The sequence below is a fragment of the Nicotiana attenuata genome, unplaced genomic scaffold (genome assembly GCF_001879085.1).
Source record: "Nicotiana attenuata strain UT unplaced genomic scaffold, NIATTr2, whole genome shotgun sequence".
Lineage (NCBI taxonomy): Eukaryota > Viridiplantae > Streptophyta > Magnoliopsida > Solanales > Solanaceae > Nicotiana > Nicotiana attenuata.
In genome coordinates this window covers 71,243-87,588 of record NW_017672109.1, presented here as the reverse complement: position 1 = coordinate 87,588, position 16,346 = coordinate 71,243, and the positions used below count along the sequence as shown (strand labels likewise).

General features: G+C 40.8%; 1 protein-coding gene across 1 annotated transcript in view; it reads left to right on the top strand.

Moving 5' to 3' along the window:
* Nucleotides 1-5,102: 5,102 nt before the first annotated feature.
* LOC109211878 (ent-copalyl diphosphate synthase, chloroplastic-like) overlaps nt 5,103-16,346 on the top strand; it is a 22,387-nt gene continuing 11,143 nt past the window's right edge. Inside the window, exon 1 of the mRNA XM_019375474.1 lies at nt 5,103-5,244. Within this exon, the coding sequence (XP_019231019.1) occupies nt 5,103-5,244 (142 nt within the window). The remainder of the gene's footprint in view (nt 5,245-16,346) is intronic.

Below are 16,346 nucleotides of genomic sequence, written 5' to 3'. Positions count from 1 at the left end.
ATACAAACACCTGAGACCAGTATACTTGAATGGAGAAAAGCACACTCTTAATCAGTTGTATTCTCCATACATAAGACAGGAACTTTGTTGTCCAAGCTTGGTTCTTCCTAACATCTTCTCAAGTAGTGGCTGGCACTGTATCAATGATAACCTCTTAGAGCTTGATGGTACTCCCATGTACTTGACTGGTAGAGTTCCCTTGACAAATCCCAAGTCTTGTAAGATCCTCTATTGCAGCTCAACATGTACTCCCCCAAAGAACATGGAGCTTTTATCAGTATTTGCCTTTAGTCCTGATGCCCTTGAAAATTGTTGAAAGCACTTGAACAGTAGGTGGACAGACATGGCATCTCCTCTACAGAATAGTAGTAGATCATCAGCAAAGCTTAGTTGCACTATGTTTAGTATGCCACATTTAGGGTGATAGTTAAAGTTAGGATCCCTTTTAAGAGTTTTCAGCAACCTTGTCAGATATTCCATAACGAGTACAAATAGGTAAGGAGATAGGGGATCTCCTTGTCTTAAACCTTTCCTAGCATGAAATGGCTTTGTAGGCTGACCATTAATCATAATAGAATAAGATACTGTTGTAACACAACTCATAATCCATTTCACAAATCTTCCTGGCAGCTGCAGATGTGTCAACACTTGCTCTAGATAACCCCACTCCACTGAATCATATGCCTTCTTCATATCTATCTTCAGCATGCATCTGGGAGAAATACCTTTCCTGCCATAGCCTTTTAGTAGTTCATGACTGAGTATAATGTTATCACTTATCAGTCTACCTGGCACAAATGCAGACTGACTCTTATCCACCATTCTATCCATCACTCCTTGGAGTCTGTTAGTTAGGATCTTTGATATGATCTTGTAAATAATTGTGCTTATCCAAGGCAAGAATAGTATGTTTATTGGTTAGTGCTTATTTTGGGCTTTCTAATACCATGGAGGTAATTGGATATTCCCTTCACTTTAGTAGTAGCAACATTGTACTTATTGACCATGATTTGTTGATGTTGCTATTATATTCATGTTGTGAGTTGCCAAGTGGCAAACATAGAGGTAATTTGGGTATACTTATGTATGATCCCTGTGATTTACTCTTTGATTGCGATTTGTAATTGAGCATAGTTCCATTATTTTGTTGGAAAAGGTATTCTTTGTTGATCTTAATGATGCTTGGAGTGTTCACTTTGATGCATGTGGTAGATATCCTTAGATTAAAATGGTGCATGAGTCTCATTGTGAAGCATCTTTCCCATGCATAGTTCTTCGTAAGCATGAAGTGCTTGATAATTATTTTCTTTATGCTAAGAACTTCTTAAGGAAACTTGAGCTTCATTATTTTGACTCTTGGCATGAAGTAACTTTGAATGATAAGAGAGTTGGTAGATCTAAATATGCTCTATACATGTGGTATAATTCTATGTTTGGACTACCTAATTCATTTTTCTTGTTTGTTAAGTTCATAAGAGTCATACTTTATGATTACTTGGGAGATTTTATGACTCCATGTGATGATGTTTTGTACATGATTTTTAGACGAGTCTTTGTGCCTATTAGGAAGAATTAGGTCAAAAGAATGCATGGGTACTTTCTTGTTTTATCATTACCATGCATATATTTGCCTCTTGATGAGTATAAACTTGTCCTCATTCCTTTCCATATTTTGCATGGTTCGAATTCGAGGACAAATTCTTTTCAAAAATGGGAGGATGATACGACCCAAGATAGCCAACATGCGCTTTGGATGTCAATTGGTGGCTACTTTCGCAATTGGAGACTATGTGTATAATTTGCCACCAATTGAAGACTACATGTAATTTGCTGTAAGTGTTGTTTCTGTTGGTTGTGCTGCATATTTATTTTGGGACTACGCGACTGCACCCTGGAGATTCCCCTGCACATATATTGATTTTGACTGTAGTGCGGGATACCAAGAGATCCCCAGCACATATACTGAGGATACCAAGAGATCCTCGGGATACCAAGAGATCCCTAGCACATATATTGAGGATACTAAGATATCCTCGGGATACCAAAAGATCCCTAGCACATATATTGAGGATACCAAGAGATCCACGGATACCAAGAGATCCCTAGCACACATATTGAGGATATCAAGAGATCATCGGGATACCAAGAGATCCCTAGTACATATATTGAGGATACCAAGAGATCCTCGGGATACCAAGAGATCCCTAGCACACATATTTACGATTGGAACTGCGGGGCGATATCCTGGGAGATCCCCTGTTAAAATCATTGTGTTCTGAGTTGATGTTTTCATTGATCGTATCCCTGTGTAAATACTTTAGGTGTTGTCTGTTTAATTCCTTCTACTTACTAGTTGGTGCGAACTATGTTAGGACACTTGCACAAGCATACACGTGGTTAATCACCCTTACTGGGTAGGAGGCTCTTTGAGATTTCTGAGTATAGATGCACCCCTCGTTTATTTTCCTTCCAGCTGAGAATGACTCTTTGGGCACGTGAGTTGTCAGTATGACTATGAGGTGTGATGAGGGCACAGGATGCCAAGTATTAGGGTTCAGGTATTGCGACCCGTATTGTATGAGATGAGGTGTCACAGGGTGACTTATATTCGAAGGTTATTTATATTAAAAGGTTATATTCGAAAGGTATTCATTATTAGAGGACTATTTCAGAAAAATTTTTACTTGAAAAGTGTAATTCAAAATGTTTTTAGCAACTGAAAGATTTGACTAATTGATTGATGTTGTTGGCTATGACCTAACGTGAAAGCTGCCGTAGTTGTTGCGTTATGATCTGTCCTTACTGTATTCGTGAATTTTTGAATTTGGGTTATTTTTTTTGTTCACTTTTATGAGCTTTATTATGGTTTTTTCCACTGTTACTTGCTGTTTCTTTTCCTTATTGTAGTTATTGTATTGTTAGCAATATCGCTTTGCCTTTATATAGATATCACGTTCGGTTGTTTCTATACTTATACTTGTTCTGCTTATTAGACCAGTGGGTGTCTTGACTGTTCCTCGTCACTATCCACCCCGAGGTTAGTCTTGATACGTACTAGGCCCCGCTGTGGTGTGCTCATACTACACTTCTGCACATTTTTTTTGTGCAGATCCAGGTATTATTCGCTAGTAGCTGTGCGGACTCTTGCCGAGGAGATTCACGGTAGCCCTGTTGCTGCGTTCGCAGGCTTCGGAGTCACCTTCCTATTTTATGCTCACACTGTTGTGCTTATTTCCATACGGTTATGTTTAGAAGATGTAGCGAAACTCTGTAGAGCTTATGACTTGTGCTACCGGGTTTTGGGAAGTTGTTCATTGTGTAAAGGATTTATCTCAGAAGAATTCAAACTGTTATTAGTTATTATTGTCATTCCGCATTTTAGTAGGCTTACCTAGTCTTTAAGACTAGGTGCCATCACGAAACCCACGGAGGGAAAAATTGGGTCGTGACAGGTTGGTATTAGAGCTCTAGGTTCATAGGTGCTACAAGTCATAAGCGAGTTTAGTAGAGTCTTGCGGATCGGTACGGAGACGTCTGTACTTATCTTCCAGAGGCAATGGAACTATTAGGACAATCTCACTTTTTTCATTCCTATCGTGCGAGCTTATTGATCCCGGAGTTTGAACTTTTATCATTCCATACTCTCGCCGACAGTGAGGACACGAGCTGCAGTTATCGATAGTGCTGCTCCTAGAGTAAGTGTCACTAGAGGCAAAGGCAGAGGCCGACGAGGAGTATGTGCCGCCACTAGACCACGCTCAGAGCAACGAGTTTCCATTAGTCAGGTCCCAGGTGTCATAGCGGCACAATTTGTTGTTCCAGTTCAGCCCATGGTCAGGGCAGCAACATCCGAGGGAGAACAACATAGATTTGCAAGGCTCAAGAAAATGTGACCCTCCTACATTCAGCGGGTTGGCTTAAGAGAGCACAATGGGTTTCATTGAGGAGTGCCATCGCATTATCAGCACTAGGGGTATCGCAGAGACAAGTGGGGTTGCTTTTACTACGTTCCAGCTTGACGGAGCGGCTTATCAGTGGTGATGGACATATGAGTTGGGTAATCGGCCGATGCAGTTTCACTTACATGGGTTCAGTTTTCAGAGATGTTTTGAGAGAGTTTGTACCTCAGTCACTTCGGTTCAGCATGGCTCGAGAGTTGGAGTCAGATGTTTTGTTTCAGCAGGTGGTAGGGATGGCTCTTTGGTTAGAGGGCATATGGGATCGGAAGCGAGAGGACAGACGAGATCTGGAGAGAGAGTACAGGGAGGCGAGGAGGCCTCGTGGGTCGGACAGATCTGTAGGCCCTTATTTTGGAGGCAGGGTACAACATGGTGGAGGTTCATGGGTCAGCCAATTCAATTGCGCTTCAGGCTTCACACCGATTCAGGTGTTCATGGGTCTCAAAGTACCCATACCGCACAATTCCAACAGCCACGTCAGTAGGGGGTTTGCTTTGATTGTGGAGATGCTAGCCATATGGTGAGAGATTTCCCCAAATTTCGGGATGATGTGTCACAGCAAGGTATTCGGGTGAGTAGAGGGCGCCCAAGAGGGGGAGTCCCGGCCCATTGATGTGTTTCATATAGTAGGCTTAAGGCCATTTGTGACGACCCGACCCGTCGTCACGTGAGTTACCGCCCCGTTTCCCCCATTTCCTGCTTCTTTATGCTTCATTATAAGAGTATTGTGTGAACGAGTTGATTTGGATTGGTTTTAGAAGGAAATGAGACACTTAGCCTCTTTAAGGAAGGTTTGTTTTGGAAAAGTCAATCGGATGTTGACTTATAAGTTAGAGGGCTCGGATGCGATTTCCAGTGATTCGATTAGCTTCGGCGGATGATTTGTGACTTAGGAGCGTGATCAGAAGTGATTTTGGAGGTCCGGTGTAGAATAAGGCCTGAATTGGCGAAGATAGTATTTTGGCGAATTCTGGTTGATAAGTGAGATTTTGGCACTTTTGGTTGAGGTCCCGAGGGCCTCGGGGTGATTTCGGATGGCCATCGGGATGAATTTTGGACTTGTTGCATTTCTGAAGTTGCTGGTATCTGGTATTTCCGCATCTGCGGAAAAGGGGTTGCAGATGCGGTTCCGCAGATGCGGTGATGGGGTCGCAGGTGCAAGAGGTGCAAAGGAGGATGAGTCCGGCAAATGCGGAAGAGGAGCCGCATCTGCGGTATCGCAGATGCGGTAAAGGACTCGCAGAAGCGAAGGTTGGGAGTAGAGGAATTTCCGCAGGAGCGGATGGTATTTCGCAGATGCGGCGTCCGCAAAAGCGGATTTAGACCGCAGAAGCGGTCCTGGCAAATAGTGGAAGATCCGCAGAAGCGGTAACTGCAGGTGCGGTTCATTGATCGCAGATGCGAAAATGTCTAGACAGAAAGGGTTTTAAAGGGTTCATTTTGTTCCGCGAGCTAAGGTATATTTCCACCATTTTTTAGCAAACTTAAGAGCTTTTGGACGGAAATTGAAGATGATTTCGACTGGGTGTGATTGGAGGTGAGTTCTATGACCTAAATACATGATTTAATGGTAGAATTAACCTAGAAATTTATGAAAATTCATCAAAAAGGGGGAAAAGCTAGGGCTTGGAATTTGACATTTCAAAGTGGGATTTGATGGGTCATTTGGGCTCGGATTTGGGAGTTCTTGGTATGTATAGATGTCACGACCCAAACTGGAGGGCCATGACTAGCACCCGGCCATACTTACCGAGTACCAACATACATTTTATCTAACCTTCTTTATTATCTTTTGGGGCTTACGAGATCAATATAAATGGTAGGCATGGGTCATGGACAACCAACAATAAAATATGATGGCATGAACATACATAACATGGGATGACTAGACAATCAAGAAACTATATATAAGGTACGAGCTACCACACTACCATGAGAGACTATACAACAAAAACCAGCCGACAAGGCCTACCAAACTATACATGAGTCGACACCTGTCTATGAGCCTCTAAAGGAACATAAGTGTTGCAACATAGCCGGAACAGGGCCCCGACATACCCATAATATCTATAACAAAAGGCATACCAAGACCAAGGCAAGTCCGAAGAAGGGATCTCGCCAATCACCGCTGAAATGGACAGCCTACTATGGTGGGGGAGTTGCGCCTGCCTGTCTATCAGGACCTGCCGCACGACATGCAGCGTCCACAAATAAAAGGACGTCCGTACGAATAAAGTACTGAGTATGTAAGGCAGGGAACCATAAGTACGAACAGTAATGTAAGCAGGGATAGAGAATAAAAAACCTGTAACATCTGGGTACCTCTAAGGGCTACTGACATGAAATGCGTGATACATATGTATATATACATAAACTTTTAAAACATATGCCTCTATGGGCATCATCATCATCATATCGTACCCGGCCGTAATAGGCTCGATAAAAACGTACCCGGCCACGTGGAACTCGGTAAAACCCAACTGATCAGTGGTTGCACAATAGGTGCCGTAACCGGCCGACTATAGCGCGGCTCGGTAGAGTAAAATAGACACATATATATAATGCATGCTCGACTCATGGACTCACGTTCTAAACCTTTCGGAGTGACGTAAGGTCGGTATCCTCTGTACACGTTATTAGGACTAACTCTTCACCATGAACCTTATAAGAATCAGGAAGTACCAATAACTTTGATAACATAAGAATAAGAGAAGCAACATCAACATCAATCGTTCCATAAGAGGGGAAACAATGTAAGTACTGCTAGCTTCTAAGAGTAAAGTATATTTGGAAGCTCGTTCATCATATTATGTACAATCGGAGTCGTGCAAAAGAAGGAAAGGGATAGCCTCACATACCTTGTATATACTGCCCCAATCTCAAGCTATGCAATTTTCATGACTCCTTAGTCTACAATAAGAGAAACGATACTATAGTTACCATTCAAGCGTCATAACTATTATGTATCGACCACAACCTATTTTACGATGAAACGGACAGCACCTCCCCTATATATATGACTTCACACAATTCCAAACAATCACCAAACAGCCCAAACAACATCAATAATAATCATATTGAGCCTCCCAAAACAGTCCACGCACAACCAAATCACTTCATACATACGACGGCCACCGTAGTCGTGTCAAACGACCCGGAAATGTTACGAAGAACTACCAGCCCACAACCCTACATCTATATGGTGTTTCTCCACACCCTTCCTCCTCCAAAACTCCACAAAACAGTAGTAAAACACGCAGCCCAACAGCAACACAAAACAGTCCACAAAACAGTCCGCTACAAGTGAATAACTCGAACTCACGGCTTCCGATCACCGTCCCGTGAGTTCTTACATGTATAGAACGAATTACCATGAATTCACAGCAGAATAAATGTATGAAAGATAGCAGTAAACTCACCTTACTTGTTGGATAACTCAGCCCTTATCTTGGTTCTTCAAACTCTAGGGTTTACCCCCAATTTGAACTTGAAAGAGAGGGAAAATCAATTAGGGTTTGTGGATAATTTTTGGGAGGAAGTTTGTAGGGGTTTAGGTCTGTTTATTTGTGAAATATAATGAGGGATATATTGCAGAAGATAAGCCTTTTAATTGGCTCTTTGTCTGACCCGAAATTGCCTCTTTTTGGGCTATCATTTAACCAAGTAGGTGACCCACCTACTTGTCACCTAGCAGCTTGTGCAGTCTCGCAAAAATGTCTATATCTCTCTACTCCAATGTCGTATTGATAAAAGGTTTAATGTGTTGGAAACTAGACTCATAGATCTTCAATTTGGTGGGTAGATCGCCCCGTAATTCCAAGTATATTGGGAGAAAAGCTTAATAACATTTGACCTAAAGTTTAAGTAAAACTATGAACTTAAGTTGCAACAACTCTTGTCGACTTTTGTTTCATAACTCGTTTGACTTCAAAACTATGTTACGGATATTTTATGATTCATATACCTTAAAATACTACCTCTTGAGAGTATTAAGCACCCCTAGGTTTACCCAAAAATACGGCTGACAACATCCTTGATTCGTTTAACTTCTAATACTTGTTAACCACCCTTATACACCTTTGTATCATTTAAGACCAATATGATTAATCTCTTATCATCTCAAAGATAATCTCTTCATGAATTTACGTCGACGACCTTATGGCATGAACTAACGTATGTGAATATGGGTTGTAACAATTGACTCGTGGCGAGATAAGGAATCCGATGATATTAAATTTTCTGATTTCGAGAAGTGGGCCTGGGGCTCGGGTTTTGCAAATTGTGTGAATTTCGATATTTTTCGAGTCTTTTCGATTGGGTTATGTTCCCTTAGCCTATTGTGATGTATTCGTTGTGGTTTTGATCAGATTCGACGCGCGAGGAGGCCGATTTGAGAGGCAAGGGCATAGCGAGCTAGGATTTTGGCCGGCCTGAGGTGAGTAATGACAGTAAATGATATCCTGAGGGTTTAAAACCCCGGATTTGCACAACGTAGTGCTATATTGAGGTGAAACACGCGCTTCATGACGAGCGCGGGGTTGTTTACTACTGGAGATTGTGACTTGGTCCGTCCCGTTGATATTTTACCGCGTATTTGACTAAGACATGTTTATTATCATCATGATTTGGGCCTATTGCCATATTTTGGGCTTCATGCGGACTACTTGAATCCTTCGTGGATTTTTATCACTGTTTCCTCACTATTTGATATACTACTTGAACTCAGTCCTGTTGATTATACTGTTTTACAAACTCAGCTGCTTTAAATGAACCTTGAGACTTAAATGATATTTCCACTATTTGTTTGGGCTGAGCACTACCATTTTATTGATGCCCGAGGGGCTTATGATGTTTTCTGGACTGAGTGAGGCCGAGGGCCATATGTGAGGAGGCTTTCAGGCCTTGAGTGTGATGTGAGAAGGCTTTCAGGCCTTGAGTGTGATGTGAGAAGGCTTTCAGGCCTTGAGTGTGATGTGAGAAGGCTTTCAGGCCTTATGTGTGATGTGAGAAGGCTTTCAGGCCTTATGTTGATATAGCGCTTGGGCCGTAAGGGGCCCCTCCGGAGTCTGCACACCCATAGTGAGCGCGGGTACCCATATGATTTGAGAGTGAGCCCGAGGGGATGATACTATGCTGAGTGATTGAGATTGAGCCGAGGGACTGTTACTGTACTGAGCGATTGATACTGGGCCCGAGGGGCAGTTTTACTATTCACTATTTATTTGCTGTTTTACCTGATTTACTCGTCTTTAAAGATAAGATTTCATTTGGCTCTTTACGGATTTTACTGTTTTAAGTGATTTACTGCCTGATATAGACTTGCCTTGTGTTGTTATGTGTTTTCTTACTTTCGTTTATTATTTATTATTATTACTCACTGGGTCGGAGTACTCACATTACTCCCTGAACTATGCGTGCAGATTCAGAAATAGCAGAGTCCGCACCTGAGCACTGATCTCCTTCCCAGACTAGGCAGCGAGTTGGAGCTTCGAGGTAGCTATTGACGTCCGCAGCCCCTTGACTCCCCTATTTTATGTTATTTCAGTTCTTTCAGAATATTCTATCAGATACTCTATTTCGAAGACTTATAGCAACTCTGTAGTAGCTCATGACTTGTGACACCCCGGTTTGGGCTGTGTCGGGATGGTTTCCTTTGCTATTGTCGTTGTTTTTGCTTTTATAACTATTTTATACGCATTCTGGATTTATTAATGTTAAGTAACTGTTAAAAGAAGTGTTTCCGTTATTCTGGCTGGCCTTGTCTTCACGAGAGGCACCATCACGGCCGGGTTTGGGATTTTGGCCGTGACACCGTTGTGCCAGATGATGTCATTTTCGGTAAGCTTGATGTGATTTATGTGTATTTTTGGCTACGAGCCATGATTTTATGCTCTATCGGTGTGGGAGCCAGTACTTGTTGTAATTTGTGACGGAAATTGGTCTAGTGAAAGTTTCCAGCTGGTTTGATATATATCCTACTTGTGATTCAGAGTTGAGGGTAAGACCCTCGTGATTTCATGTGATTTGATGTGTTTGAACCGGGCTGTGTACCGCGGTGGGAGTTATATCAGTATGAGATCCTTGTGATTATTTTATATGCTTTAATTCTTTCTTGTAGATTGTTTTGTAAATTAGTTTTGATAGAAAAATTTGTGCTTGACGGACTTGTTTGATAGTTTATGTGTTCCCTTTCCATATTCAGTCATTTTCGTTCTGTGCTTCTTGAGTTTTAGCTTGTGGGGTGTGCCCGTTGGTAGTTGTGAATTGGTGATTCGGGTGTTAGTTATATGGTTTTTGTGGTTATTGTATCATCGTCAGTGTTGTGGAGGTTTGAAACGGGTTCCTATCGAATATGAGGCTTATGGCCGATGCAGGATTTGATTTCGGGCAAGTATTGTGATCAGTAATGTTATTATAGGCCTATATGTGGTGTGTATGTTGTGTTGTTGTACTCTGTGAGTGTAAGAATAAGTGGTTACAGCTAGTTGAAACTGAAACAGGATATGGATTTAGAATCGGGTCTCTTGGAAATGAATGGGAGATGGGGATTTTGGCTCTAAGGCTTATTGGTATTGCTAGAAAGGCTAAATTTCAGTTGAGATGGTGTCGTCAGATTTATGAGGATTGGGGTGACATTGGATCACCCGCGGGTGTATGTTGGAAGTGTGCATTCAATGATTCGAGAACTTCGAGGCGAATCTTGGCACGTTCGAGGACGAACGTTGGTTTTAAGAGGGGAGGATGTAACGACCTGGCCGATTGTTTTGAGAATTTAAACTCCGTTCAGCAGCGTAAGGTCTGGAACAGCTTTATAATACGAGTATCGACTTGCGTGCATGGTTGAATTCAGTTAACGGATGATTCAGAGTTAAATTGGAAGAAAGAATCTAGTTTTGGGAGTTTAAGCGGTGAGAATTTGACCGGAATTGGACTTTTGAGTAAATGGCCCCGGAATGAAATTTTGATGATTCCAACAGCTTCGTATGGCAATTTTGGACTTAGGCGCGCGTCCGGATTCAGATTTGGAGGTCCGTACGGTAAATTGAGGCATTTCGGTGAAAGTTGGAAAAGTTGAAGTTTGGAAAATGGAGAAGTTTGACCCATAGTTGACCTTTGCTATATTGGGTTCGGAATGCGATTCCGAGAGTTGGAACACCTCCGTTATGTCATTTTGGACTTGTCTGCAAAATTTGGCGTCATTCCGGATTGATTTGAAAAATTGCCGGCACGAGTTTAGAAATTTGAAGATTTGAAAGTTCATAAGTTCGATTTATGGTTTGATTCGTTGTTTCGGCGTTGTTTAATGCGATTCGTAACCTCGAGCGAGTACGTGTTAGGTTATGTGACTTATTTATGTGTTTAGACGGGGTCCCGGGGGCTTCAGGTGTGTTCCGGGTGGGCCACGGGTCGTTTTTCCCTATGTTTGAACTGCTGTTCTGCTATCTGGTGTTTCCTTCTATGCGATCGCATAGGCATAGCCGCGATCGCATAGTATAATGTCGACCTGCCATATTTTCCTTCATCGTGTTCGCACAGATAGGTCCGCGATCGCATAGTGTAGCTCTAGGCCTCAACATTTTTCCTTCTTTGCAATCGCATTGTTTAGTTCGCGATCGCGTAGCACAAAATTTGGACAGTAGCCATTTTCCTTCTACGTGATCGCATCAGTCCTTTCGCGATCGCGTAGCACACTTTGGGCCAGAACCTATTTCTTCTACGCGATTGCGATGCTTAAAAAATCTGGGCAGACATAATATATTCCAAAATCGAGGGTTTCACCATTTTTATCATATTTTGACTTGTAGACCTCGGTTTTGAGCGATTCTTGGTGAGTTCTTCAGATAATTCGACTGGGTAAGTGTTCTTCACTGAGACTTAAAATTTATTACATGAATTAGTTTTTGTTTTTATCATTTAATTATGTTTTAGTTAGGGAAAATGTTGGTTTTTGAAGAAACTTTTCAAAACGAAATTTCATGATTTGAGGGATGAAATGGTATCGGAATTTGGTAATTTTTGTATGGTTGAACTCATATTGGAATGGGTATTCGGATTTTATAAAATTTATCGGGTTCCGAGGTGCGGGCCCGGGGGTCGACTTTGGACCGATTTTTAGATTTTGTTAAAGATTGAAACTTTAGGATCCAGAATAGTTTCTTATGTGTTTTATTTGTTCTTTGAAGTTAATTTGGTTAGATTTGAGCCGCCCGGAGATCTTTTCACCCGAGAAGTGCATTCTTGAGTATCGGTGTGTCGTCTTTGAGGTAAGTATCTTGCCTAACCTTGTGTGGGGGACTTTCCCTTAGGATTTGAGTCTTCTATGTTGATTGTAGTTCGTGTACGCGAGGTGACAAGTGCGTACTCGGACTTATTTGTGGAAAAAATTGGCTTTTTAGGGTTCTTAGGTCTTTATATTCACTATGTAGGAATGTGTTCTTGACATGACTGAGTTTCCTATTTATTTGTTTCACCTCTACATGCTTAATTGGAATTAATTGTTGCATGATTCACTCTTATTGCCTAATTGACACCTAATTGATTCGACCGAAGAATTTCTCCTCACCTATTGTCATGCTATCTTTTCATAGTTGCTTATCTTATTTGAGAATTTCATTACCTCTTCTGAAATTGTTTAGTCTTAAGTGAAGCTAAGATCATCTTCCCTTAATTGAATTTTCGAATATCCTTAAAAATTGTCCAACCTTAAAAGGAGTTTAGATAATTTATATCTTGTTGACTTGCCTTTATTTGGGACTACTTGACTCCTGTTGATTTTCTTGTTATTGACTTGTATATTGTGGGATCGTTGCTACATGTTAGTTTTCCCGTGGTTGATCGGTTCCCTTTATGTCAGCATTCTTTTCTGTGGTTATTCTTTGTGAGTTGGTTCTACCGTTTCCTTGTGATTTACAGTCCTTGAGTTGATTTACTTGTCTTACCTTGTATTATTTTCTTGTTGTGTTATTTTGTCGTCCCCTTGTGATTTATAGTCCTTGAGTTGATTTACTTGTCTTACCTTGTATTATTGTCATGTTGTGGTTATGTGTATTGTGGTGATGTACGAGCTTTCTGTTGTGTTGTAACTGTTGTTTCTGTTGGTTGTGCTGCGTATTTATTTTGGGACTACGGGACTGCACCCGGGAGATTCCCCTATACATATATTGATTTTGGCTGTAGTGCGGGATACCAAGAGATCCCCAGCACATATACTGAGGATACCAAGAGATCCTCGGGATACCAAGAGATCCCTAGCACATATATTGAGGATACTAAGAGATCCTCGAGATACCAAGAGATCCCTAGCACATATATTGAGGATACCAAGAGATCCTCGAGATACCAAGAGATCCCTAGCCCACATATTGAGGATACTAAGAGATCATCGGGATACCAAGAGATCCCTAGTACATATATTGAGGATACCAAGAGATCCCTAGTACATATATTGAGGATACCAAGAGATCCTCGGGATACCAAGAGATCCCTAGCACACATATTTACGTTTGGGACTACGGGGCGATATCCTGGGAGATTCCCTGTTAAAATCATTGTGTTCTGAGTTGATGTTTTCATTGATCCTATCCCTGTGTAAATATTATAGGTGTTGTCCGTTCCATTCCTTATACATACTAGTTGGTGCGAACTATGTTAGGACACTTGCACAAGCATACACGTGGTTAATCACCCTTATCCGGTAGGAGGCTCTTTGAGATTTCTGAGTATAGACGTACCCCTTGTTTATTTTCCTTCCAGGTGAGAATGACTCTTTGGGCACGTGAGTTGTCAGTATGATTATGAGGTGTGATGAGGGCACAGGATGCCAAGTGTTAGGGTTCAGGTATTGCGATCCGTATTGTATGATTATGAGATGAGGTGTCACAGGGTGACTTATATTCGAAGGTTATTTATTTGAAAAGGTTATATTCGAAAGGTATTCATTATTAGAGGACTATTTCAGAATACTAGAAGAAGTATAATTCGAAATGTTTTTATCAACGGAAAGATTTGACTAATTGATTGAAGTTGTTGGCTATGACCTAACGTGAAAGCTGCCGTAGTTGTTGCGTTATGATCTGTCCTTACTGTATTCGTGAATTTTTGAATTTGGGTTGTATTTTTTTTGTTCACTTTTATGAGCTTTATTAAGGTTTTTTCCACTGTTACTTGTTGTTTCTTTTCCTTATCGTAGTTACTGTATTGTTAGCAATATCGCTTAGCCTTTATATAGATATCACGTTCAGTTGTTTCTATAGTTATACTTGTTCTGCTTATTAGACCAGTGGGTGTCTTGACTATTCCTCGTCATTACTCCGCCGAGGTTAGTCTTGATACGTACTAGGCACCGCTGTGGTGTGCTCATACTACACTTTTGCATATTTTTTTTGTGCAGATCCAGGTATTGTTCGCTAGTAGCTGTGCAGACTCTTGCCGAGGAGACTCAAGGTAACCCTGCTGCTGCGTTCGCAGGCTTCGGAGTCACCTTCCTATTTTATGTTCACACTGTTGTACTTATTTCCATACAGTTGTGTTTAGAAGATGTAGCGAAACTCTTTAGAGCTTATGACTTGTACTATCGGGTTTTGAGAAGTTATTCATTGTGTAAAGGATTTATCTCAGAAGAATTCTAGCTGTTATTAGTTATTATTGTCATCCCACATTTTAGTAGGCTTACCTAGTCCTTAAGACTAGGTGTCATCACGAAACCCAACGGAGGGAAAAATTGGGTCGTGACATTTAGGTTCACTTTGTTACTAATTGTTGGGTGAATGATTATTTTAATTGTTTTGCAATTAATACTTTGTTGGGTCTATTCTCAAATTCTATTCTTTATCTTTATTTTCTTGTCTTCTGCATTTAGATTCGTATCTGAATTAACATCCCAATATTACAACAAAATAATTATTTTAGAATAGTGTTATTGTTTAATACGTGCAAATAGAGAATCAGTTAGAAATATGTGGATTCACACCATAATTAAACTTAATATAAACAATCTAGCAAATAGTGTTAATTTCATAGACGTAGTGAAAATCTGTTCACACCAGAACCACAAATAATTTGGTGCAATCCCAATTGGTTAAGTACCAGATCTACTGATCTTACAGCAGAGGCTCTAGACTCTAGTAATTCAGTCCGCTCTTTTCCTTACCAACAAAAGGCCCACACAACAACCATCACGGATCCAGTCCAATATAATCCAATCGATGTAGGCAAAAAGAGGAAAATTAAGTAGTTGACATAATCATAACATTGCCAATAAAATTAGCATATTCTACTAACTTCTTGGCCACAATTGGACGAAGAACTAGTTGCCTGAATCTCCCCCTTCAAATGACGAATGCATGCAAAGCAGCACTGTTTCTTTCCAAACAATTAAGAAAAGAACAAGCGAATATAAAATGATTTCTTTTGGTAAATGATATACAGTCCCAACGAGGAATACAATTACTTTGAAGAGAATTAACATGTACCACTACAGTACTACAACGTAACATAAGAAATTAAAACTAAAAATGTTGAGGAAAAGGACAAGAGTGCCCTCATTTTCATAAATTTGGATGATCCCAATCAAGTACCCCTTGAATCTCTAGGGAAGTCATTTCTGTCCGCTTCACCTCTCCCTCTCTCACACTCCCATTATTTAACCACTATTTTCCTTGACTTCTCCTCTTCATTCTCATATCAAACTACAACAGACTGATATAGCTGCCCAAAGAGAAAGCAGGAAATAGAATTATTTCTTCCTCCTCCTCCTCCTCCTCCTCCTCCTCCCTCCTCCTCCTCCTCCTCCTCCTCCTCTTCTTCTTCTTATTCTTCTATTTTTCTTTAGCTTTTTGCTTCATTTTCTAAAAAAGAGCAACCAAAAAAAAAAAAGTGAGAAAGATATTGAACAAACATGTCTTGTCAATATAATTTAACCACAACGACCTCTTCTCTCAGGATATTCTCCCTCACCTCCCGTCACTACGCATGGAATTTTTCTGCAAATCAACCTCATAAGTTCCTTAAACGTGAGCTCTAGTTTTACTACTCTATTCCCTTCTTCTTTTCTTAATATTGCATGTTCTTTCTTTTTTTTTTTTTTGCGGAGGGGGGGGGGGGTAGGGGGGGAGGGGGGTAGGATAGCGCTGCTTTTATTAAACCTCGCCTCCAACCCCACCCCATTTTTTTTTTTGTATTACTTTGGTTTATGAAGGTTAACTTTAACATTGATGCATTACTGAATAAACCATGCATCGTGTATATTATTGTCCTTGGAACACTAGAATATAGGGTCGATTTTTTGCACCACCGGAAAGAAGTTTACGTTGATTCCATAGTGAAGTACTCCAACTATAGTATTTATTAATCTTTTCCTTTTTTTTTGGTTTTTGGTTTGGGGGGTTG